The following is a 27605-nucleotide window of genomic DNA, read 5'->3' as shown; positions in this document are numbered from 1 at the left end:
ATACCCACCCCTACCACTGTGACGGTAGAATAACAAACTAGCAATAGAAGTAGCATTAATATCCTTCTGCTCTTACTGCTAGAATGTTAGCACGTAAGCCTGAAAATGTCCAGCAGCAACTGTGTTTTCGATTTCTGGAGAACACATTTTTATCAACATGAGTCAATCAACACTGGGTTTAACATGTCATGTTCTACTTTAATGATACCTTTCACTTGGTTGATACACAAAAGCAATATGGTAAACTATTGTTTTTTAATCTATAGACTAAAAACAACAGAGATATTGAGACTAATATAGTGCAAATGTCTCTAATGCTGAGCTCAACCAAGCCAGATGGGTGTACAAAGCATTGAAGCTGCAACATGGTCAGTGAGGTCACATCAGGTCAACAACAATATGTTTCAAAGGTTTAGAAAATGGACATGCAAAGGGACACTTGGGAGAATGAACACAAGCAGTGGAGGAAAGACGTTTGCATGGCTTTTCTACAAGGTTGGTATGATGACAATGCCATGTACCTCCAAACATATAGACTCAGCTACGAAGGAATAATTAGCAGTTACATCGGATAGTATTGCACAACAACACTACTATAGTGTTGTATATTATGCAAACACTTTGAATGAACCGTGATACAAATAGGCTGGGTGCATGGGGGTTGTACTTTCGGGGTTAAAAACTACAAAACTACTATTTTAGACATCGTTATTCCTGAACAATGGTCAGAATGCACCGTTACACCAACTTTTTTATACATTTACAATTACACATGTTCAATTTTTACAACAGAGAAACATGTACAGTATTTACACAATGGCAAAATCAACACAATACATAAAAAAAATAAAAGATAATTGATCTGAAATGGGATCCAGAAGGTGCATCAACCCCACATTCAAATGTACATAACCATAGCTCATTATTTCAATTTGCTTATATTGATATCCTACACAGTCTTCAAACAGCTCAGGAGGATTTCTTTCTTTCTTTCTTTTATTCGAAGGTGCTACCGATAAAGAAACAATGCTGCCCCATAGTGGCAGGATGAAGTATTACAATGAAGACAAGTCACTCCATGGTTCACTCACTCTGGTTAGCTTTTGCCTGATGCTGTTTGCACATGCTAGGTATTGACCTCTTATAATAGGTCCATGGTATTGACACACATACAGAGTAACAGGATAGAGTGTGTATGTATGGTGGACATGCTAAGCTACTGTTGGCATTGCAGCTCAACCACATGGAAATAAACTACTTCTAATGCCATCATTAAAAACACAGAGAGCAATGCAGAGAGTTGTATCAGCATGCAGGCGTTGTTTATCAATTAGGAACATAAGTAAAAGAGCAATCTTTACAGGCTCTGCATTAGTGTGTAGTCGCGCAATAGAGGACAAAAAGACAAGGATCTCAACCTGTGTCATAGTTGTTGTGTCCTTGGGCAAGACACTTCACCCACCTTGCCTCGTGTGAATGTCGATAATTAGCCTGCTATCGGTGTATGATTGTGTGTGTGAATGGTAACGTGTAAATGGGAACAGGTCTCCCTTGCAAAAGAGTCTTCGGACTCAATGGGATATACCTGTATAAATAAAGGTTTAAAAAAAAAATTAAAAGGCACTTTGGATGAAAAAAGGATTATTTCAATGCTCCCAAAGGTAACATGTCCTTCTGTCCTTTAGTTCATACACAAAAGCAAGTGTTAAAAGGACAGATCATGGTTTTGACACACGACCCAAACTTGCCTTTTTGTACGGATACAACAAAATAACTTGAACTGGTAGATAGATATTGTTCTCTTTGGATGGCTAGCATTTCCACCCCTTACCAGGTCTTACGCTAAGTTATGCTAAGCTAACCATCTCCTTGCTGTGGCCTCATATTCAGCAATTAACCTTAAGAATTGTATTATAGTGTTTATCTAACTCTCAGCAAGAAAGTATATAATAAGCGTATTTCTCAAAATGGTTTCTTTAATAAAAAAGGCACGGAGGGATATTGTTTCTTAAATGTGATAGAGTCATATGTTATGCGACTATGCGTTACATATGTCAAAGCTGTATATTTCCAAATAGGACACTACAGTGCAGAGCATAAGAGGGAGTATTTACTTAATAACTCAGTAGGTGACTTTGTGATTGAAAACTGACCTGTTGCCTCCTGAATAAGCAGATTACCAGCTATTATTATTATTGCTATAGACTGTTATACTCATGTGTCTGGTTTGAACTGTATGGATAGACACATGTCAAATGTAACAAGGCAGCCTGATACTTTTATTAGTACAGTGTTTCAATGGATGCTGTTAAATGTGTTTTTACTCACATGTAATACATATGGCTGGTACGGAAACACAGATTGAAAGAGCATAAGAGGATATGTAATCAATGGACATACCATATTGTATAATGTATATTATATCCAGACTGTGTGACACCACGCTGAGGCTGTGTTGGCTTTTATACTGGACGGTTATTACACTAGAAGCTTCTTAGTCTTTGTAAAGCAGGCTCACAGACAGACAGTGGCGTTCTAGATATCAGAGTATATGATATTATGATTATGATATTTAACCATTAATACCTAATAATTGAACACCTTGTCATGCATTAACCCTTACATATATGACCAGTTTATGATGATGTTGTCGTATTGCCAATATAGGATTATTCTACCAAGTTGTTACAACAGAGTTTGCTACAGCATGGCACACTCCAGCAGCACAGTAGATTATATTGTCTTTCAACAAAGTGGAATCACACAAACAGTCTCACAGAGAGATGGTGACTGTGACGCTGCGTTGAAAAGAATGTTGCTTCTGCTGTGTGTGTGTGTGTGTGTGTGTTCTGTCAGTCTGAGTCAGTGTGGACACTTTGCAGTGGAGGCCCGTCATCCTTAAAAACTCACTCTGCCGCCATTTTCTCAATGTGCTCACTGAGCAATTTGTACTGTTCTGCAAAAGAGATGAAAGACACAGATAGAGTTATGTGACTGGGGCCTGGGCTAGGCTAATACCCACTTCCATCTGGTATTAACATGCCTGGATACATCGCGATCAGGTCTCAATATGCACACTATCCCTGCGTTCCAAATCGCATACTCTGTCTTTTTTCTATTCTACATACAACAGCTTCTGCTAAAAATAATCCAGTTAGCTTGCAGTAGGCATACAATTGGTACATACTTTTAATTATTTATCTCAACATAACATTGCGCCTTGATCTTGCCTCTTGCTTATACAGTATATCCGTTGCATCCCCAGTTGTTTCATACGGAGGCTCCGTCGATGTGATGTCACTTCCGGTGCACACTGGATTGTGGGTCAGAATCACCCAAATAGCATGCTAATTTCCAATAGTATCCAGCTGCAGCCCCGGAGACAAGCACCCTGGCGTGACAACGACACCTAGGCGTGACGGAAGTAACTGTGGTGTGACGGACGTTACCTGTAGATTTTATTTTTGCAACATCATAAACTTCTAAATTGTAAACAACGTCAAACAATAACAAGACAGCAGACCGATACTAAGTTTGTGTTATTTATATTGTTTTGGCGATTAGGTTCAGGCATCACAGTTGGGTGGTTAGGGTTAGGGCAAGGGGACAGGGAGAGGTTAGAATATAGATAGAACATTGACGGAACACGGCGGCGGCCATCTTGAGTACGTCACGTCAAACAATAAAAAAGACCGCAGACCGATAGGCTACTAAATTTCGGTTATTTAGTCCTATATTGTTTTGAGGATTAGGTTCAGGCATCATAGCTGGGTGGTTAGGGTTAGGGCAAATGAGTGACATAGCAGACATGTCATGGAAGCTAAATAGTCAAAAATCACGTCCGTCACACCACAGTTACTTCCGTCACGCCTGGGTGTCGTTGTCACGCCAGGGTAACTTGTCTCCGGGGCTGCAGCTGGACCCTACTCCTAATTTCAACACTAAAAATCTTGGCCGAATGTAGTAGACATGCGGGTATTTTTAAGCATACTAAATCTGACCACAAGAATTGGGACATCCTAAATCTTTTTAAATAGCGGGAAGTATGGGCATTGGAACGCAGCGTATAAGTAGTTGGACCAACACTCAGGGTGCACTTCAGGCCATGTGTACAATAAATGGTTTAAGCGCTCCCCCTAGTGGAGAGCCTTACAGACTGCAGCTCGTGGGTGAGTGAATTAGCTTGTGTTTTCTGAGAGACAACTTAATGCCCATGCAGGGCGCTTTATCACTAAATAAGTTCAGTAAGTAACCGTGTGAGAGCAGAGACTGTTCTAGTGTTTTTAGCTCAAACTATCTAAAGCTTTACCTTCATTCAGGTTGCCTATGATGGCCTGCTTCTTCAGGAAGTCATTGCAGAGCTTCTTACTAAGTCCAAACGCCAGCATGTTATGAGTGAATGTCCTGAAAATACACACATACGGTACAATAAGTCATCACAGTAGTACAAATGACATTCTGAAAAGGCATTTTAAAGACCTGTGCAAACTATATTTTGATGAATAAAATGAAAAAAAAGGCTGTATCTAAACCTGTTCTGTTAAAAAATGTGGACACTAACATGTTGTAAAAATTTAAATCAAGATTTGAACTCTGGCTTTATCCAACATCTAGATTTTGGTTGATGAAGATGTACATACTTGAATGGAAATGGAGCTTCCATCAGCATTTCCAGTTATCAATGAATAAATAAAGTATAAACTGTATGGTGTATTGTATAGCTGCTGCTGCGATTGGGAGCAGTAACTATTTTGAGCAATAGGAACCCTCACTTAACAGCCTGTTGAATCTCCCCTCAGCTTAAAGCCTCTATGTGCCTGACTCTGTCCTATCATCTCATACACAACACGGCGCTGCTTCCTCGCTCACCCCAGTTGGCCGAAGGCGATGTTTTCATCGATCTTGGAGGTGTCGTCCCTCTCCTCCTGGGTCATGTGACACCACTTCTCCCTGCAGCAGCACACACACACACACACACACACACACACACACACACACACACACACACACACACACACACACACACACACACACACACACACACACACACACACACACACACACACACACACACACACACACACACACACACACACTGTCAAGCTTCTGTACTGCAACTGGCCAGGGATGGATGTCGAACAGTGGCTGCGCTCCAAATCACTTACTCTTTTCTATTTGACTAAGAATCAAAACAACAATCTAGTTAGCATGCAGTAGGCTTACAATTGGGACATACTTTTACTTATTTATTTCATCATAACATCGCTCCTTGATTTTGCCTCTTGCCTATATCCGTCGCATGCCCGTTTGTTATCATTGTTGGTTAGAATCGCCCTAAATAGCATGCTGATTTCAACACTAAAAATCACCTCTGGATGTAGTAGGGCATCCAGGAAAATAAGCATGCTTAATTTGACTACAAGTATTTGGACATGCTAATCCTAAATCTTAGAATCTCACCCGCCAATGTCATCTATCACCTTTTTGCATTGGAATCAGAGACGCTCGTTTCACATAAATCTTCGACATGTTGAACAATGGGATTATGTATGTGATTAGGAACTCTTAACTAGTTAGTAAGCTTGATGACATGAACATCCACTATCTAATCCACCTATAAAGATAGATAGAAAGATCTGTGACATCCATCCCTGTGTAAGAACTCATTTGGTAATGGGATACAAAAAGAGACATTTCATTACAATTCAGAACACATCAAAACATTTCAGACGGCCAAGGGAGACAGTCACCAGGCATCAGCAAAAGAATAAAACAGAGACAAATGATTCAAAGTACAAAGAATCATCTTTGTCGACAAGCAGATGAAAAGCGTATAGCACATTCATTTAGTAATGTCACGTGGAAAATGTTTCCATGCCTGAATTCACCAACACCAATAAAGTCAAGTCACTTATCAATGTAAACTGGGTTAAGAGTAGATGTCTTTACCAATATCATTTACTGTCCTATATGAGGACAGCTTTGATGTGACAGAATGACTTTCCTTTGCTGTCCTGAACTGACTTGGATGTTGAAAAAATAAAAGCAGTTTACAGTGGTATTAATCTATAACCTTTAAAAGAACGTACGGACATACGTCACCTCAGTGCTAATATATTAAGAGGATAGATATGTTAAGAGGAAAAGCCTTCTATCAAAAACCTTAATGGACAACTTGCCATACATACATTACTTTCATCCTACGTTCTGTGATCCCATCTGCATTCTCTACTTCTAGGCTTCAGCTTGAATAGATAGACCCAGTGAGCGGGGTTGAATGTGAAATGTGATGATAAAGCTTTGAGGCGTCCTTCATTTAAAAAAAGCTCCACTAGTCAATACTTTCATTTTAACAATGGGTCCTCAATGACTTGGAAGGGGATGCTGAGAATTACCACATGACTCCACAGCTCCCCCTAGTGTTCCATTCTTACCCCCTCTTATCAACCTCATTTACAACAGCAGCAGCAGCAGCAGGGAGTTGCTTGCAGCCAAATATCGAATAAAGTCGTAATTTTACACACAATTCAACAAAATAATCTAGAAAGGAGGGTGAGAGGAGTCTAATAGCAGCGTGTCTTTGTCTCTGGTGTAGGGGCAGTGCCACACACTGTCGACCCCTCCTCATACTTATGATAAGGTGGTGCTGATGTGCCTCAAGCGTTGATGCATTTCCTTATTTGTAAAACCTATAACTGAAGCACAACTTCATGAGTTGCAGCCAAATAGTGAAAGTTGGACTCAAATCTCTTACGTGTTCCTCTTTAATGTTTATGAAACAGTCTTATTACTCCCTCTGATGATCATGAATGACAAAGAAAACCATCAGTGAAAACGCCACTAGTTTTATATAGTTATTATAAATAACTTTGCGTGTCAGATTTCTCCCGGGAACTCAGACAAAACTAATTGTGGCAGCAGACCAGAACGTCTTGTGTTTATGAACGATATTAAATCAGAGTTTCTGTTGTGTCAACATTGTCATATATTATATAGGAATGGGCTCACTTTTTCCCCAGAAAAAGAAAGGAACAAAAAACTTTACTAACACATTTAAAATCAATCCTAAACTAGCACTCATTTTAGAAATCTGTAATAACTGTATTACAAAAGATATAACTGATACATATGGCTGTATTTACCTGAGGTAAAGCATGTAAGGTACTATGGGATGCTGTGAATATCTTCGACATAATAACATTATATTACATAGTATATGTTGAAAGGTATTGGCAGGAATGAATAGAACACATTGTCTAGTTGTAGCTCATCTCTTGCTTTCAAGTGTATACTTCTATTTGTGGCATGTACAGCATAGCCCTGCAATCAGCACATTCAGAGGCAACAAAGCAGTGTGCAAAGAGAGTGAAATAAATAGACAGCAAAGGGAACGTGCAGAGGGAGAGAGAGAGTATTAATATCACATGCATACAAAGACGTGAAAGGTGTGAACATGCAGAGAGCTTTGCAGAGGTTGAGAACACCTTCACACTGCTTTACGCTAAGAAATCAACACTGGTGCTTGTGGAGCGCACACTAAGGATCACTTTGACAGCAGGGTGACAGAATCCCTAGGTCAATCATATCAGCCATTAGACAAAACACAACAACATGCCAGCATGAAGAAGGGCCATTAAAGCACAAGTATTAGAATGTAAACCTGGAAAGGACTCATATAAAGCTAAACATGATGTAGGTTGCACTATTAAACCCAAACACCGTCCCCACACACACTATACTACTTCCTGTATTATAATTCTTCTGATGTGGACGTTCTTAGCCTGCTGTGACTATAAGCACCTCATGCCTCGTTTCCACTGAGCAGTGCACTTTTGGTTTGGTACGGTTTGGTTTGGTACCATATAGAGACCCTAGTTCTTGCTCACCTTAAGTTAAGGGTAGGTGGGGTAAGCGCCGGATAGCCAGAGTCACTGGCAGCTATATCAATATCATGACATCATAGCAGCGGGACACAGTGCTGCCCGCAAATAAATTCAATGAAGAGGAAGAATGCCAAACAGTAAAAAGAAAGAGCTGTGCGCTGTCATTTTTCTCTAAACCCAAGACTCTTCACTCTTGCCAAGGTGACTGCACATGATGGTTTATCTCTGGAATGGAAATGACTATCCTGTCAACCAAACAGTGGTGGCACAGTTAGCTTATTTTGATACCCTTCCCAATGCTGGACAGTGGAAACGCAAACAATGAAGTGCCGTATCGTACCAAACCGAACTGTAAGGCTCAGTTGGGATGAGGCTTCATACACAGTCACACAGTCTGACACTAGACTCCTGTTATTTAAAGATGGCTTTTTCTAATATAAAGATCCTTGGTGAAGATTTCTTGGAAACTTAGCTCTCTGTCTTTAGATTGTGACCAAAAAAGGGGAAGCCCTAAATACACAAACTGTTCCATGCTTCACATAACCAGATATCGACCCTGTTAGAAAAGATTCTTTATTTCTTACCACCAACCAGAAACACACAAGAACTAGCCTTTTAGCTATAGCCATCTGTCCCCTTCAGATTGATCTATTATTAACCTCCCGCCTCACTGGACCTCCATGACTGTACCAGATGATGCTTCTAGAAGAATTTGTGATGTAATTGTAACAGTCCTTTTGTCCTCTAGCCTTTCTCCTCCTCTCCGCCTTAAGGTGAAGTCAGGCATTCTGGAGATCAAAATCTATTTTTGTCAAAATCAGTGATTCCCAATCTGCTACCTGTCCTGTACTGTGAGTGCACTGAACAAGAATCTGGTGTTAATAAACAGCCTAGGTGCTGTAAACTGGTATGTAAACAAAGGGGGCCCAGCGTAGCTAGCAACATACCTTATTACAGAGCGTAATACAGGGCTGTGTATTGTGCATACACACAGATAGTGGATGATGAGGAGATATTCACTGAGTTTGACAAAAAAAAAAATCGATTTTGACAACAAAGTTCTCCTGAATCGCTTACTCCACCTTTAATTAATCTTTCTTTATTCTTTTACTTTATTTTTTTAAATGGCATTGGACAGATAAAAGGACAGACCTCTCAGCTTTGTCTTCGTCCTGAGTCCCTCTGCCCGGCAGCAAGGCACAAGGAGACAAAGGGTTAAAGTTCAACATGCAGAAACGCACACACGCACACACACACGAAGAGAAGAGTGCTTTATGCTGACGCGTGTTTTTAGATCCAGGTTTTTGCTGACGCCAGCAGTACATCACTACAGAATCATCTTCAATCATTATAAACTCCATTGGACAGATGCAGTCACAAGGGAACAGAGGAAGAAAGCTTCACTTGTGTTTTAAAAAGAGACTAGAAGTGTTTTTGTTGTGATGATAACTCATGTACATTTCTCTTCATAGTTTCCCACTCAGACTCACCTCGTGGTCGGCGATCTTTTCTTCCTCTCACAATGGACGGCGTCAAAGAATGCAGCGTTCCAAAACCTTAACGTGTGCCTGAAGAATGGATGACACACTGTATTAAAAAGGTTTTACTGGCAAAATCTAGTCACATTATTTCAGTAGTTCCCAACATGGGGCCCAAATGATGTCCCAGGATATATCTGAGGCCCCACAATATGATATAGATAGTTAACAAAGAAAGAGAGATATTGTAATGTAAACATATATTGAGTAACAGCTGCCCGCAGTATTTGAACCATTTGAGAAACGATCCATAGATGTTTAAATGTATCTCATTTGAAGCAAAAACAAAATAAATGATGTTTTCTTAGTTTTGAAGAATGGAGAGATTCCCACCCCCTTACATTTACAAGCAATAATAGAACATTGCATCTGTTTAGCTGCAACAATGTGCATCTGAGAAAATGCATCCTGGCAGGTGAAACAAAGTTCTATTCATCTAAGATCCAGCCAATAAAAAGAACGATTCCTCATCACGTTTGACGTAGTGGAAGTAGAATGTCAATGACCAATTCAACAGAGAATGGAGCCTATGATAAAATAAATATCGAAAAATAAAATGAATACAGAAATAAAAAGGCTTAATGTAGGTGAACAATCATATATAATTGATTAATGCATTTATTTATTTGTCTGTAGCCTATTGATATATTTGAGCATTAAGCCAATTTATTTATTTCAACATAAATCAATTAATTAATTTCAGAATGTTTTTCTGTATTAATTTCAGCATTAATATAATATAGGCTACTTCTATTTCTTGATTCATTTTTAGCATTCCATTCATAATGTAGGCTACTTGACCGCAGACTGAAATTGAGGGCGCGGAATGTGTTTCCTTAGATTTTCCTTTAAAAAAAATGAAATCACAGCGCAAGTCATTATATTTGAGAAGTTTTCCCTCATGAAATGAGGCAACAGGTGCACAATAGGCATTCAATTAGCCTAATTGAGTTGCTAAAAAGTATTAGACTTTATTGATCCCGAAGGAAATTCAGACAGAGAATTAGGCCTAATGCTACAACTCACAGATCCAAATTCCTAAGTGTAAAAAAAAAAAAAAAAAAATGCATTGAAGCATCCAAAACAAAAAGGAGGCAGCGACGCGTCACGATTTCACTGAGCTCTGGTGCCGGAATATTACAATCATCAGGGCTCATTTAGTGCTTTAGCTGCTAGCACCGTGTATACCCCTAGACAAAGTCCCTAGACTGCTTTCACCGTAACACCAGAGCTACAGCCCAATCTGCTGCCTATAATATTAACCAACATTCCACGATGTATTTAAATGCCTCCGTGGTTCACCTCGTCTCCCTCATGGTGTTAACGTGTGTTCACTGCTCATCTTCACGTCTGACACACTCTCCCTCTCTCACTCACCTGCCACATACACTTTTCACATTGTGAACTGCTTTACTTTTCAAATGATTGGCTTAATTAGCCTATATATCCGAGGTTGCCCCGTGGAATTATGGGTAGCTGCAGATACGGCCGTATTAATTGGATTTATGAATTATTGTTATGGCATATTCATAAAATAGTCCCTTTGATCAGTTCTATGGTGATTGGTGAGGTGTCTGGTGAGACTTGACACATTTCTCCTAGACACATCTGTCTGTTAAACAATGTTTAGTTGTTTTGTCTGCTGGAAACATGAGCCGTCAGTGTTCCATCATTTTGTTATTTTTTAACGTCACCTGTCCTCGCTCAGAATGGAATGGAACTCATTAAGTTGCCTAGGCGATATTTAATTAGCTGCAGTACCATTTCCAGCCACTATACAGATGGTGGCGCTGTTTGACCATTTAGGCTGCTGTCGGGAAACCAATGCATTAAATGTGTAGACAGGATGCGTAAATTGACTTTAGCGGGACACATATAGGAGGATTTCATGATGATTTTCATAAAGTTATTACAGAAATGTCTCGTAAACACTTGTCGATTCATTTTGCTTTATTTATTACGCAGCATTGTATTGTAGGCTGCAATGTTATAGCCTACATTCAATAATATGGTGGTGGTTGGCCTATGTGAAAAGTATTGGGAAGCGATTGAATAACAGTTTTAAAAAATAACGAAATTAAATGTAGCTCATTTAATTCAGAAATAAATAGCAATGAGTCAAATTCAGTAGGCCTTGTTTTGCCCAATTGATTTTTAATCCGTTAAATTTAGATTCAATAAGAAAATAAATCAGCTGAATCTATCTCCTGAGTCTCGTATTTTTACCTCCTATGCTTCCAGTCAGGTGAAATAGTAGGCTAAGTTGATCAACTTCAAGTTTATTAATCACTCCTACTACTAGGCCTACTAGGCTACTGTAGCATACAAATTGCCATTGAAAGAAGAGAACCTAACGAAGTCATATCCACCCACCTGAACATTTACCAAAGCGCAGGCTGAAATGGTGCGGGGCGGAATATCTCTCCTTGTCTGTCCTCCTCTGATTCATAGGCTATTTTATTCTAGGCCTAGGCCTACTTATTATTTTTGGAATCACTGTGAAAGTTTCCATAGGCTACTAATCGACCCTTTTGAAGTGTTTAGCCACGCGAAATGAAACAGCAGGTAGGCTATGCAAGAGCTTCAATTCGTATTCAACGATTTACGTTGTTTAATATAGGCCTATTATTTCAAGGCCAGGATGACAAAAAAATAGATAAGCCTAGACATGTGTTTAAATTGAATAGCATCAGTGTTTGCATTGAAGCATCCAAAATGTAGGCAGCGATCGCATCACGCAATCACTGAACCCCGGTGCTGGGATATTACGGTCGAGGGCTCATGGTCTTTTAACACTTAACCCTTAGCTTATCACTAAACTTACCTTGAGTTAATGTACCTGGACCGCGGACACCGAAACACGAGAAGCCCATTTTGCTGCCTACATTATACAGTCAACATTCCACGGTGTATTTAAATGCCTCCGTGATCCAGCTCGTCTCCCTCAAGGTGTTAACAAGTGTTCACTGCTAATCTTCATGTCTCACACACTCTCCCTCTCTCACTTACCTGCCAAACACTGTTTTCACATTGTAAATCGCTGTACTTTTCAAATTATTGACTTAATTAGCCTATATATCCGAGGTTGCCCCGTGGAATTATGGGTAGCTGCAGATACGGCCGTATTAATTGGATTTATGAATTATTGTTATGGCATATTCATAAAATAGTCCCTCTGATCAGTTATATGGTGATTGGTGAGGTGTCTGGTGAGCCTTGACACATTTCTCCTAGACACATCTGTCTGTGAAACAATGTTTAGTTGTTTTGTCTGCTGGAAACATGAGCCGTCAGTGTTCCATCATTTTGTTATTTTTTAAAGTCACCTGTCCTCGCTCAGAATGGAATGGAACTCTCGTTAATAGGCGACAGTGGCTGCAATACCATTTCCAGCCACAACACATACACAATGGAATGGTGGCGCTGTTTGAACATGTAGGCCGCTTGCTATAGACTGAAGCACTTGATAGCCTACGTGTAGAGAGACGGTCTAATGTGTGCGTAAATGGACTTTAGCGGGACACATGTCGGGGGATTCTATGGTAATCATATTTTTGAGAATGTTGCCTTATTTTTAGGCAGCACTGTCTTGTCATAGGCAACATTCAAGAATAGCCTAATAGGTTTATCAATTAGGGTTATTTTAAGGTTTAGGGAAGTGAATGAATAACATTTTAACCATTGACCGGCCGTCTTTGTAAATAATAATATGTTCTTAATGACATGCCTGGTTGAATAAAGGTAAAAGGAAAAATAATAGGGCAATAGCCTACATGTAAACACAGAATTATGGTAAGTGTCAAAGTGCCTCTAGAACATTCTCAAACTAACAGTATTCACCTACAATCAATCACTAAATAAATACGCTACTCCTGACTCAAGCAAAGTTTGATTTTGATGTGGGGACATACATTGATTGATCTGTCTTTGTCATTGTCTGTGCTTGCTTGCAACTGTGTGCAACATGTTGTACGTGTCTCTTCCTTTTGTTTAGGCCTACTGTTATCATAAATGTTATGCCATTTATTGCATTTTAACTTATAACTAGTGCATTTTAGGTTTCCTATTAACCTCTGGCTGGGGACTACAGCTGGAAATTAGCCGTAAAGGCTAAAGCTGCTCCTTTTACTGTAAACTTTATTTAAGGGGACTAAATTAAACACACACACACACACACACACACACACACACAAACACACAAACACATGACAAAGTGAAAATCTAATATCATAGTACGTCTAGCTTCGCAGCCATAACTCCATATATGCACCAATTTACTGTTTCAGATGCACCTGGTAAACAAATACATAAACAAGCTGTAATTGCACATGAACTGCCTCCCTCACTTATTGTCCAGTTACATGTGAGCTGTGGCGCTTCCCACAACCAGATATATCTGTCACCCTCTCATCCTTAAGCCAGAAATGGCAAAGCCAATCATATTAGGGATACTGTTATATGAGAGACCAACCTGTTAACCTTTTGTGTATCAAATACATTGACCAGACAGATGTTTTTCTTTATTTCAAAATAATTGCTAAGGACAATTCAGCAGTCGCTGACAACTGTTTAACTACAGTAGTATTATGACATCTATTATATATGTGGTAATATTTCTATATTAAAAAAGATGAACATGTCAGAACGGTTACATGAAGTAATAAACCCACAGGTGAATTATGGACTGCAACACATTACGACAACACTAGCTGATGAATGATTAAACGGATTACTCTTGTGGTTTGTGCAGACAGTCTTAATGGACTGTACAAATGATTGAGAGATATTATATTACAACATAATGTGCTTGTTATTAAGGACAGGACATGTTGAGCGTTCAGAGCGCCTGTAACAGTTGTTTAGTTCAACTCACCAGATTGGCTGCTGCTTCAGGTGTGTGTACAGGTAAACCTTTTCACCTCTCCTCTCCTCTGGAGCCTCACACACTGGGGATGGAAGAGGCAAAAGATAAGAAAAAGTAATGTGTCGAAACCACTTATTATTATATAAGGAGGTGTGGCTTCTTTTGTACTGTCTAATGCACTGTAATGAATCTCCGCTTAAATAATACTTTGTTGCACTATACCTGGTGACACGGGCTTTGTCTCAACAGGGCTTTCCCCGTCCCTAGAACATGAGAACGTGGCAGAGAAAACAGAGTAAGGAATGAAAATCCTACGATTCTGTGAACTTTATTTAACCGCTAGGAGCTTCATTTGTGCAGAGCAACAGTGCGCGTGCAGTTCAGATATCCAACACAACACAATATACCATACACACACACACACACACACACACACACACACACACACACACACACACACACACACACACACACAGCAGTCTTACATTGGTCAGTTGGTTAAAAAGCTTGCAAAGCACAATACATGAAAAATAGGCAATACAAACAATAAATAAATAGATAAGCAGAGTTATAGTCCTGCAAGATAAAAGGAATGGTGTTTAAAAATGTATGTAAAAATGAATACATCAACTGTTCATAAGTCTGATTGTTTCTTTGTTGGTGGTGACGTGCGATATTTGACGAGTAGAATGCGGCCACATCGGACTCAAACCCTCATTGGCTGTGCAGTGTGTACATGCACTGTGTGAATGAATGTAACACAATTCAAAAGGAAGAGGTGCGGTTTGCTTACTCAGTCTTGGGGGCCATGGAGCTCCTCAGCTTGCTCTCCAGCCCTCCAAAGAAGCCCTTGACATCAGTCTTGGAGGTGTGTTTCATGAGGCGTTCTGCTGCGTCCTTCCTCCCAGACAGCCAGGAGTTAGCCTTGTTCACGTAGGAGTCCAGAGGTGCCGGAGGACCACCACCATCCAGCAGCTCTGACGGAGACGGCTGGCTCCTCCCTGAACAAGTGGAGAGAGCACACAACAGTTCAAAACGATGACAACATTCTATAGATGGCATCAATCAAATTTTGTTTTAAATCTTGCGAGACACTGAAGGCAAAATCATTGCTTTTTTCAAGCACTGGTCAGTTTTGTGTTTATGGCAATTTTGCTTCCATAACATGTTTGCTTTCATATTGGCATTAATCATAAAAGGTCCATCATGTAGGGTTAGTGTGTATATTTGACTAAACGTTGTGTGTTTGCGTCTGTATATTTCTCCTATACAATCATCTTTAATGGCCATTATCTCAATATTATGTTTTATTTGTTTTCCAATACTATTGATTCATTTTGGACGTGTACATAGCGCTTTTTGATGTATAAATTGAAAAAAGGCTGTACCAAACATCTGTTCTGTAAAAACCTTGGACACTAATATGTTGTAAAAAAAGAAACAAAATAAAAAGTGTCTCCCTGTGCCCCTTTACCCTCCAGAACCCGGGACAACTGTACGGGTGTTGCCCTACTTGACGGTGGGTCTGTGGATATCAATAGGTCAAAATATTTTACTCAAAATGCAATGTCTCACCTTAAAGGCCCATAAGGCAAAGTTGGTTTTAAATGTGAATCTGTCTCCTTATCAGTTTAGCCCCTGTCATATTAATAAACAGTGAACACAGGATCAATTGCACAGATGATAGACATCAATTTACAGGATTTACCAACAGCTGCCTGTTGTTAAATTCTGAGGCAGGGTTAATCTCACAGGTGTTCACAAGGTGTGTTCATAGTCTTCTATTCTCACAAGTCAAAGAACAGCAAACAAGCACAGTGAGTCCCTTTGCAGAAACATGCCTGCAGACAGATGTTGAGGCAATGTGCTGCGTGCACCTTTTAGTAGACTTATCGCTCAAAGCTTCCTGTTTACTTAAGCACAAACACTACTACCATCATGCAACGGTGGCTGCAAGAGAAGCTACGGGGCCAACATGCGGTGGTTACTCTGAGTCAGCACTGAGGAGGGACAGTCCCCTAAACATGCACAGCTGGCATTTCTATGCTGTGTAACCCCTTTCTGTTTCAAACCCTGGCTGGTCTTTCAGTGTGTGCAGTGGAAGGCTCAACACCATGCAGTGTTCATGTGAGACACTGCAGGTGAATAGGGAAACATTTTTATAACTTAAAGCTATCATCCAAACAATTACGTTAGCTATTACAATTTTCAGATGTGAAAACAAGATCTAACTTATTATGCGTACATTTTCATCTCTTTGAAAACCAAAATTCTAAGAAGTTGGATATGGCCAGAGTTTAAATCGTTATTTCAATTTTACAACATAAAGAGTCCAAAGATTTTACTGAACAGACTTTTGGATACAGCCTCTTCTGCACGGGACTTGAAAATGCATTTTCAGCATGTTTTCTAAGAAGACATTCATCACAAAATTAACACCATATGAAAAAAAATTTAAAGAAAGAAAGAAAAGTTACTCGATATATACTGTAGATATAGAGCGAGAGAGATTGAGTTGGACCCTACCAATGTAGTAGTATGTGAAGCACATAGTCATGAGGTTTTTGGCCGGGCTGTAGTCGTCCATCTGGTAACACCTGTAAACACAGCAACAACAAAAAAATTACTTTTTGAGATGCACCTGTATGATCCCCAGCCTTATCCGTCACAGTCATGTTTAGTAGGATTAGACAATTAGATCATGTTGGTGTCCAACTAAAGTGGAACACACACTGTTTGGACTCACTCAAAAAGTACCACCGCAAAGGACTGCACCAGCCGGTAGAAGGTGGCTTCACTCACACATTTAGAGTGGCAGCGCTGTCAACACAGGATGGACAGAGATAAAACATTAGTCAAGAAAATAAATGATCCCCATCAGCCTAGTAGTGACAGTAATAAAACACTTAATAGATTCAAAATATAAGCTATTTATTTCTTAAGATATAAATAGCTTATATAAAAAAAGAAACCTCTCTTTTTTTTGCATCAGCATGTGTGAATTTGGATTCAAATCAAGGAAATGAGGAGATCTTGTTAACAGCTTAAAAATATTTCCAATAGGCATTATCTAAAAACTTTGTTGGCAGAGACTGACCTGTGCTGGCTTTCTCAGTGTTTGATTAGGGATTTGGTATAGTGTAGTTACTTGGCATCTGACCAGTTAACATTTCCTTCATTTGCCCATTACTCACCTGTGCGCTGACATATTTGGCAAACCACTCCCTGCCTTTGCCGTTCTCCCCACAGCACAGCTCTCCAAAACGAGCCTTCTCTTCCTGGTCAAAGTCCTCCCTGTCAAATCATGGTCCAAAAAAAGGAACACAGTAAGAAGAAAAAAAAATAGCCAGTCTCTTTACTGCTGCATTTTATTCACTCAATGATATAGGAGGGATGGATTACCACTGAGAAAATGACAGAGGGAAATGTGAGGATGTGACAGGTAAACAGAATGATCACATACACATAATAGAGAAGTCTGTGAGAGACACGTTTTTGGATCGATAGAAAAAAAAAAAAAAACAATAAACAAAAAAAAAAGATACCAAATAACTTCTGTACTGTTAGCTACATCTAGGTGCATGATTAGGATTCTATTACCATGAAAGTTGACTGTATTGTCCTAAAGAACGTCAACTGGGCATAGGTCATCACAAGGACACTGCAGACTTGGGCGTTCCCATTAGGGTTGGGAGGTATTAAGGTATTACCGTATACTGGGGTATTCAAAAATAGCAACGGTATTCCTTTAATTACCGTGGATACCATCATAAAATAAATTGTGGTGTGTAATGCCTGGTGCATGTTTATAATAAATGCCTTAGGAGTGTGTGTGTGTCCATGTCCAGCAGCAACACCAATGCCTGTGTTTAAAGATGGTATGCCTGTACAGTATCTTTATTGTAAGAATGCAGCTTAAAATACCTTACAAGTAAATGACATCCATTCTTTCCCTCATTTGGAACGCAGATTGTGATGTGTTCAAGTGCTGTCAGTAAAAATGAGTATGTGGCGGAGGTAACGTCATAGTGATTAGTTCAATGTTATCTTGTAAAATGTAGCAATAGGAAGCCTATACCAAAAGGTATTACGGTAATTTGGGGAAAGTTTAAAGGTATTAAAAAATGGATACCGCCCAACCCTAGTTCCCATGGCAAGAAATGTATTCTTTTACACAAGATGGATTATGATTTTGCTATCTGTAGGCCCCTGACCAAAGAGGTCGTAGATCAATATATGGAAAAATGACCTGAGAGCATACAGTATTCAGCACGGACTGAAATGACCGGGCCTGCAGCCAGAACAAGTTTAATAAAGGTCCATGAAATCAAATACAAAAGGTCCCCTGATATTTAGAAGCAGCATTTAGCATTTCACCCTGGCCTGCTCACATTGGCTTTCTTGTCAAATGTCCATGCATGGGTCAGACTGCTGTCCCTGAGTCATGGTAATCTCTGATTGGGTGAATGTGTCAACAGAGTTGATCTGAGTAAAAGTGAATACATAGCCTGGAGCAAGAGGAGTTGTCAGCACGCACAACCAGGAGAGGAAAAAAGGCTGGCAAAATGAATGACTGCATAAACCTAGAACATAGAGGACTCCATCCAGCCAAACAACTAACCCTGGCGCAAAAAAAAAATCAGTTCTTTCTTACCTTCCATGGAAGACCTTCTCCACATACGCCTTCATGAAGTTCCTCCTCTCCACTGTCTCAGAGTCAGCGTCCTCTGCACTGTGAGCCGATGAAGAGGAAGACCTCCTCAGCTCCCATGGGTGACAGGCAGGGTCCATGTCGTTCTCACTGTCTGCAGACTCTGTAGCATCACTGTCATTGTCCCTGTCCTCTGGGTGGGGGTGGCTGTGGTTAGAGCTGGGCCTGGCTGGGGCCACGGGCTCTGGCAGTAAGAGTCCAGTGGAAGACACACAGTCAGGGGAGAATATGTCCGGGTAGCCCTGGTGTTGGCCTCCAGGTATGTTCAAAGATATGGTGGCCTCTGAGGGCACATCAAAGTCTATAAGGTTGTCCACTGCTACGCCCTCCATATTGGAAAGAAGTCAGTTCCTTTTCAGCTCCTCATCAGTGTTTTAGAACATGAGGGTGGTCACAGATGGAGGTGCTAGGTTTCAACATGCAGACACTGGTGTTATTGGGTTTGGGTTTGGGTATGGGTTTGGCAGACCCACCAACCCCCTGAGGGTGGGGACATCAAGTGACAAACCAATGCATCTGTGAACAGGAAAACGGGTAGAGAATTAGCATTGTGCTCCCCATTTACAGCACCATTTTACAGAGTCGGCAGACATGCTGGCTAACGTCAAGAAGACTGAGTGGAGGTATGCTGATTGCCATAGTAAAATGGCAGTCCCATACACCGCAGTGCGAACATGGCCAGAAACCCAGAAACTTTGAAAATAAGGCACACGCGGGAGCTTGTGGTGCTGCCTACCGGGAGTAAACTGAGCGGACACAGAGGTTTGCTTTTATCATCATGAAAAGTCAGGTCTATGTTACAGAAGGACAACCTCTACATAATAACATTACCAATGGCTGCAGGCTGTTCTGACTGTCCTGCTGTTGTACATGCTGGCTCACTGGTGTACTCCAATCAAACAAAGTCAGCATTAACCTATTACACAAAAACTTTTTTTTTCTCTCCAACTTTCTGAAAAACCAGTGTTCAAAAACCCCAGTCAGATGTCTGAGGCTGTTTTTCTATTATTTGTGTTTCTTTGGCAGAGGGTCTACAAAGCTCTGATTATTGGAGAAACAGCTGTCAATGAGTACTAGTCTTTTAACAGCAGTCCATAGACATAATTATATTTTCTAATTTAAACCGGGGACAATTTGATCTTCAATTTGGTAAACCAAAATGTATTTATTATTATTTAATTGAAAACTATAAACACAACAACACACAATCATGATAATAATAGACTGATTGATTAATTATTAAAATAATAGTTATGTGACTATGCATCAGACCCTTTAATAGTCACTAATAATACGTTTTAAAAAACATTCTCTCTGTTTTGTTAATGACTTTAAAAAGGGAGAACTTAGCAAGTAATAAAGCAAAACACGTGTGTGAGGCACTTGTGAAACATATCTTTATTTAAATGGCTCTGGTGTGAAAATGAAAATAAGGTTATTTCCTGTAGATACTAATCGGTTTCAACATTCAGCGATCAAGAATGGTAACTGAGCCAGCAAGTTTTGTGGTGAAAAAAAAACCCCGTCCTGATACTCTTGTGTGTTTCCTTCATCAAACGTTGCTAGAAGAGACTGGTGCAGCCTTGTGCCTTGCTTACTTGTTTCCGCAGATATGTTTCCATAGGAAAGGGGAGTGAGGAAATAGGAGGGGGGCATTTTGAAGTAAACTGAACAGAATTTGATTTGATTTCAAAAAAATGTGACTCTGCAGCTGTTCAGCGAGAACAAATTATGATTTTGGCTCATAACGTGCAAGTTCTACATACATAATTTTCCAAATGCAGCTTCAAACCAGTAAAATACAGTTTCCCTTTGATTGTATTAATCAAATCTCAAATGACTATTGAAGGCATAGCTAAGCTTCTAACTAGCTCCTTTTTATTCAGTAGTCAGCATTCGTATCAAGCTAAGAGGAAGTGGAAATCATTGATTGAAAACCACAAAAACAGGAAACTCAAATCTTAAACTTTTATGACCTGAGCTACTCATACAATTTCCCACAATCACAAACTGCCTCTCTATCTATAAATCTATTGAGCAACTCACACATCACTCAATACAGGTCTTATTATGAATAACAGAGCCAGAGATGGCACGGTGAGATACTGACTTGACTCCCACTCAGGGCTGTTCAGCCTGGCCTCATATGCTCTGACCTTGGGCTAATCTACAGTAGCTCCTAAAAAAAAAATCATAGTCAAAACACAATGCAGGCGCGGACACACACACACACACACACACACACACTTTCAAACAAAGGAAAGAAAAAAGAAAAACAAATGATGAAATCACCTTCGGTTAAGCCTAAATCACTGTAATATGTGTATAATCAGCAGCGTTTCAGCTGTTAGTTAATAATGCGTAAAATCTGCTTAAATGATAGATTTCTGGTACAGGAGATTCTTTTGGTTAGTAAACATGATACATTTCTGTCTGTGCTCCTATCACAGGTTTGAACAGGTTGGGGCTCAGTTGGAAATGGGTTGAGTAACTTATGAATCAGAATCTGGTAACAATTGGGTGGGTGAGATTTATTTATTTATTTTAGACTTTGATTGTTGCTCAGTATAACTAATTAATAATGAGCTTTTTTTCACTTTTAAGGGAAAGACATTAGACTTAAAGCGTTTTGATGAAGTTACTTAAATCCGAGGACATAATTTATGCATTTTACAACACAATAGCACAGCTTTGATGTTGCTTCTGCCATAAGTTCCCTAATAATCAATTGAAATTTCTTTACAACAAAAGTGTTTCTCCTTTCAAAACAGGAAAGAACAAATTACAATCCACTATGTGTATTTACACAGGATTATGTAGATGTTCTGTACGCTAATGATGCTGCCACTATACCCTTAAACCTCTGGAAGCCATTTCTCACAGTGCCATTCAATTCAATACTGATGTCACAAGAATATATAAGGCATTAGCAACTTTGTGTGCACTTCATTGATAAATCCTTGCTAACCAGGTTTCCCAGATATTAACAATCCTTTGATAAATTCAATGTGCGCAACCAGGGCACCAAATAGGTTACCTTTATGTTCATACTAACGCTGAACTGAGCAAGACTGGTTTGTGGTATACACATCCTGCAACTGAAATGAACTGCATAAAACACCTAAGTGACTTTAACATCCATGTCTTAATTGTATGATGACTACTATTTGTGTGCTTTGAATCCTTTGTTGAGGTATTCTACATATAAGTAATTGGTTCTCGCGATCTCTGTTGTAACATAATTTGAGACTTCCTGAACAAATGAAGCCTAGAGTTGAAGTGAGATCTCGCCAGAACAGCTGAGCATATGGCCCACAATTCATCAGGCTCACTGCTCGTACTGGAAGTGTGAAATGTGGCCTTTAACATGTTTTCCTCACAGTTTTTTTGTTCCCGATGGCCTGAGCCAATCCCTCTTGGTTCCCTGCTGGGGATGGATGGCAGTGGTACAGTCCCCTGCCGGCCAGTGATGCCTTTTGTCCTTATTGATATGTCCGGTTTTCCTGTCCTGCGCCACAACATATGCGCTTACACACACACACACACACACACACACACACACACACACACACACACACACACACACACACACACACACACACACACACACACACACACACACACACACACACACACACACACACACACACACACACACACACACACACACACACACACACACACACACACACACACACACACACACACACACACACACACACACACACACACACACACACACACACACACACACACACACACACACACACACACACACACACACAAACAGACCCTTCCTGGATTCTTCTCTCATCTTCAGTCAGTGTGTGTTGTGCTTTCCATGATTCAAACTGATACTGAAGCCAGTGCCGTTACACAATGTGTCCCTGTGCCTCTCCGACCTCCAGGAAATATTATTCAGCGCGCTCTTCCGCAAAAACATCAGTTGGGGCGAGATATGAGCGAGGTGCTGTTACCCTCAACACTTTGGCTGTTTCACCGTTCATCTATCTCTGTCACACTGGCTCTGTGTCTAATATGTAAAGCAAAGCAATTAATCTGCTTTTCTTCAATGTCAAATATACAGTGTTATAGAGTATAAATTCAGCATGTGGGCAAGGTTCTTTCAAAGGCCGCTTCCCAATAACAGTGGTTCATTATCCAGAGTGCCCTCTCAAGCATTCCTCCTGAACAAAGCTTGGCCTGATTGAGGTAGAAACCGATACTCTGGGGACTTCCCTGACCCACAGTCCTGCGGTCATTTGAGAGGGTTAATTGTTCTAAATCATTATTGTTGTGTCTGCAGGGATGTCTTGGTAACCCAAACATGAGCACGTTGTCTTGCCACGTTTGATACTTTAGATGAACATGTTGAAAGAGCTGGAAACAAGAATGTTTAGACTGTTACGCCTGGCTCCTGTTCGGAACCACTAACATTTACACCCTGAGCTACAGTATTATATACTTTAGTCTAAACCTTTTTTTTCCCCAATTCTTCATTGTTGTGTCATTTTATGCTAATCTTCCTAAAAATTCCTCCGACATAGTTGGTTTCATTGGAAACTGTTGGACCTCCAATTGATTTCAAACTATTATGTTTGTAAATAGTGTTTGGCTGAGCCCCATGGAATTGTGATGACTGACACATCATTCTTAATTCAAATTAAAAAAAGGTACAGCGATGCACTTACAATGCTCCCTTCACAGTGGGAGCATTAGCATCATGAAGAAAATAATAATATTCTATTCATATCAGTGCCGCATTTACATATAGGCAGCATTTTAATGTTACTGATCAGGATGAAGCTAATTGAACTAGCTTTTATATTGTGGTAGTTGTACGCATAATATATATAGGCTAGGCTAACCATATCTGCAAGTAACTAACAACTATGGCTGCTGAAGTATACGTCACTCTGGAATGAAGTGGAGTTGAAGTTCGAAATAGAATAAAATGGAAATACAGGAATGAAGTCCCTTAAAAAAGTCAGATCATTTTGGTACAACGTGTGTGTTACTTTTCAGATTTGCATGAAACTACAGTTGGCAAGCCTGAACCAGTAGTTGTTCTGTAAACTGTGTGTTTACAAAACGTTTGGGAACTAATTCTACTGTTTGACCTTCGTTATGTCTGCCTTACCTGGGGCTCTGTTTACACTTTGTCTCATCATATGACTGCACATGTTTTTTCACACTACTGAACTTCTTTGTAGAAATTTCATCATGAGCTCTGGAAATACCCTGTTGAGCAAAACATAACTATTTTCTGAAAGGAATGACGGCCAAAGATATTAAAAATAAGACTGAAATAGTCATGAACCAGAATGAGAGTTATTTTGTACCACTGCTCTGAGCCAAGATAAGTCCTCTAAAACTGATAGTGGGTTAGAATTCACTGTGATCCAAGTCAGTCAGTCAGTTAAGTGGAGGTGCAGGAATATCTTGGCCCCTTGTAGAGGGGCTTTGACACTGTGGAGCCTAACCAGACTAGACCCTATCAAAGAGGTGTGTGTGTGTGTGTGTGTGTGTGTGTGTGTGTGTGTGTGTGTGTGTGTGTGTGTGTGTGTGTGTGTGTGTGTGTGTGTGTGTGTGTGTGTGTGTGTGTGTGTGTGTGTGTGTGTGTGTGTGTGTGTGTGTGTGTGTGTGTGTGTGTGTCTGTGTGTGTGTGTGTGTGTGTCTGTGTCTGTTTGTGTCACCTGATCACAGGCCTTAACAAAAGGGAGTCATAACTGTTATCGGCTTCTTCTAACACCAACAAGCAGGAACTCTGCTCTTTGGCATATTTGCTTGATATGACTGACAGCAACAATAGTCAACAATGCACCACCACATAGCCGCAATAGCATTGATTTACTGACTGTCACTGGCATTTTTACGACTTGTACTTTAGTATTTTTTTTGATTGATAAAATGTAAAAAAAAAAAAAAAAAAAAAAGGCTGCATCCAAAATATACTCTATAAAAAACTATGGGTAATATGTAATATGTTTTTAAAAAAAAAAGAAACTCTGGCTTTTTCCAACATCTAGATTCTTCTTTTGAGAGATGCAAATTCACGCATGATTAGCAATATAACATTTCTGAAAAAAATGTAATGCAAAAAATAGTTTAATGTAATTTAATGGAGTTTTAATCAAGCAATCAAGCAATCAACTGGTGATATATAATAGTCAATAAGTTAAAAATTACACCATATTCAGTGACTCAAGTCTGGGGCACACGGCAGCACTACAGTTCCAGAGTGTGGTAGGTGAACTGTGCGACCTCAACATCACATGCTACACTATAGATGTGTGTGACAAGTGAAGTGGCTGATGGGAGATAAGTTGGGTGCAGAACCCCGGCTGAGGTTGGCCAGAGCTCTGGCTGACGGGACGGCACTTACATATGTCATCTGCTCACAACAGGGACAACACACTCCCCAATGCAACAACACAGGACAACCACCTCATCCCACATAACTGTAAAACTATGTCTTATAGTTTTAGAGCAGAGTTTGGTTTTAATGCACCTCCTATTGAAGACACTCACAGGGCACAAACATGTCAACAAGGACACCTTAGGAATGTGTTCAAAGACCCTACTCCACCACATTACTATGATGAGAAACAAGGAACCTTTAGAGAAACAATGTGTGTTTCAACCGCATTATCTAGAAAAAAGTTATTTTAAACATATAGGCTTTAATCCAGATGTGTCTCCTGTGTGTGCAGTGTTATACAGTCCATAGTTATCATGTACTGATGTGCATTGAAATATGGCTATTATCTGCAACCTGATTGTGTCCTCAACACTATACCACTTAAGGAGAGAACATCACACCAGACTCCACATACAAATGTGGTACATTTTCAATACACTGCTAACCCACAGTGCTTACCTGTTAAGCACAACATGATAGTCGTTTCAAACCAGAAAGAGCTATCCTCCAATGCAGCATGCGTAGCAAAGCTATGAAGCAGCACTTATGTTCTAAAACAAGAACATTTTACAATGGAACTCCTACAACCCAGCACGGCACAGAGATTATGTTGTTAAAAGAAGCTGGTTGAACTTAGGTGGAGTCAGCAATTCTGGAGAATGCTTCTTGCCTAAATCACTGTCCAAATCAGTAAATATCTCTATCTCACGATCAGCTACTTTTCCATACTGTGTGATCGCTGAAAATATATCCAGTGATAATACACAGCCTAGGCTCTGTAAATAGGCATGTTGTTAGGAAGGTGGGCCCCCTTTGTTTACATCTAGGCCTACCCTTTGTTTAGCACTTTACAGAGCCCAGGCTGTGTATTAACATTTAAAATGTCACAACGCACACACATGAAGGCAGGTTGCTGATATTCACTGATTTTGACCCAAAAAATATTTTGACAACAAGCCACTCAAGAATCACTGACTCCACCTTTACATGTAGGCCTAGGTCTACACAAATAACAATAGTTGACATTTGGCACAACAACAACAATGCAGATATAAATGACACATCCGCTGAATATTAAAATATGACTGGACAAAATTCACAAAAAGCCTTTTTCCCTATATTTCACTCTGTCAAAATGCAAGGTCACCTTAAAGGCCTACTTCACCGGTTTGAATATGAAGGTGTATTGAATTCTGAGATCCTATGTAGTATAAATGTGCAAAAAAAATTGAAATTGGTTCATCCTAGCCTGAGAAAAGGCAGAAAGAGTGTTTTTTTAACCCTATTTTAATCTTACTGTGACATCACAGTAAGATAAATATAGGGTTAAAAAAAAACCTTACTTTGTAAATATTACTGTGATTTCTCCTACTGTGACATCACAGTAATATTTACAAAGTAATTTTTTTTTTAACCCTATATTTATCTTACTGTGATGTCACAGTAAGATTAATATAGGGTTAAAAAAAACACTCTTTCTGCCTTTTCTCAGGCTAGGATGAACCGATTTCAATTTTTTTCGCACATTTATAGTACATAGGATCTCAGAATTCAATACACCTTCATATTCAAACCGGTGAAGTAGGCCTTTAAATAGTCTATTACAGCCTAACTGAATGAGGTTTGGCTGTCTCCATGAAAGAAAACCAGAATATGTCGTGAATTCACCAACATTACGAACAGTTCAAAACAAATGAAAGGAGCAGGTGCATGCACCCCCACAGTGCGGAGCACAGCTTCTTATTAAGCCCACATGCTGACCAATGACTACAGGCTGCTGGTATTGGAACACTTGACAGCTGATAGGAAGCAGCGCTGAATAAACACAGCAAAAAGGCTGACGTTTCCTGTATCGTTAAACGCTGGCATTTCCAGGGAAACAGGGATAACCTCACGTCAGTCACGAAGGTGGAAGTGCAAGTGAAGCTGAATACACATTAAAACAACTCAGATTAAACAGTTCACGCCAAAATACCCGACAAGCAGAATCATTTCTAAGCCTCTGCTTTCACCCCGGACCCATTCAAATAAACAGTAACGCTATGTAACAATGGCGTCTAAAAGCCTCGGCTGTGTTTTTTTAATAGAGACGATAAGGGAAATGACAGGTGTACGTACATGAAAGGTCCCGCGGTGTCAGGAGGAGAGGGCTGCTCTTGACTGCTTTTGGTGCGTCGTAGGTTTTGGG

At 39.9% G+C, this 27605-nt stretch overlaps 1 protein-coding gene across 1 annotated transcript; it reads right to left on the bottom strand.

Moving 5' to 3' along the window:
• Positions 1 to 297: 297 nt before the first annotated feature.
• On the bottom strand, positions 298 to 27605 carry kiaa0513 (KIAA0513). Its single transcript, XM_080028332.1, has 12 exons — positions 27536 to 27605; positions 18940 to 19512; positions 17480 to 17579; positions 17032 to 17105; positions 16812 to 16882; positions 15079 to 15286; positions 14508 to 14548; positions 14295 to 14367; positions 9374 to 9451; positions 4870 to 4950; positions 4310 to 4404; positions 298 to 2956 (listed from the first exon to the last, which is right to left on the bottom strand). Exons 2-12 carry the CDS (start codon positions 19326 to 19328, stop codon positions 2907 to 2909), a joined length of 1260 nt encoding a protein of 419 aa, XP_079884458.1. The 5' UTR covers positions 19329 to 19512; positions 27536 to 27605; the 3' UTR covers positions 298 to 2906.

This window comes from Ammodytes marinus (assembly GCF_949987685.1).
Source record: "Ammodytes marinus genome assembly, chromosome: 5".
Classification (NCBI taxonomy): Eukaryota; Metazoa; Chordata; class Actinopteri; order Uranoscopiformes; family Ammodytidae; genus Ammodytes; species Ammodytes marinus.
Note: the sequence above shows the minus strand (reverse complement) of the source record. Positions and strands in the feature narration are given on the sequence as shown.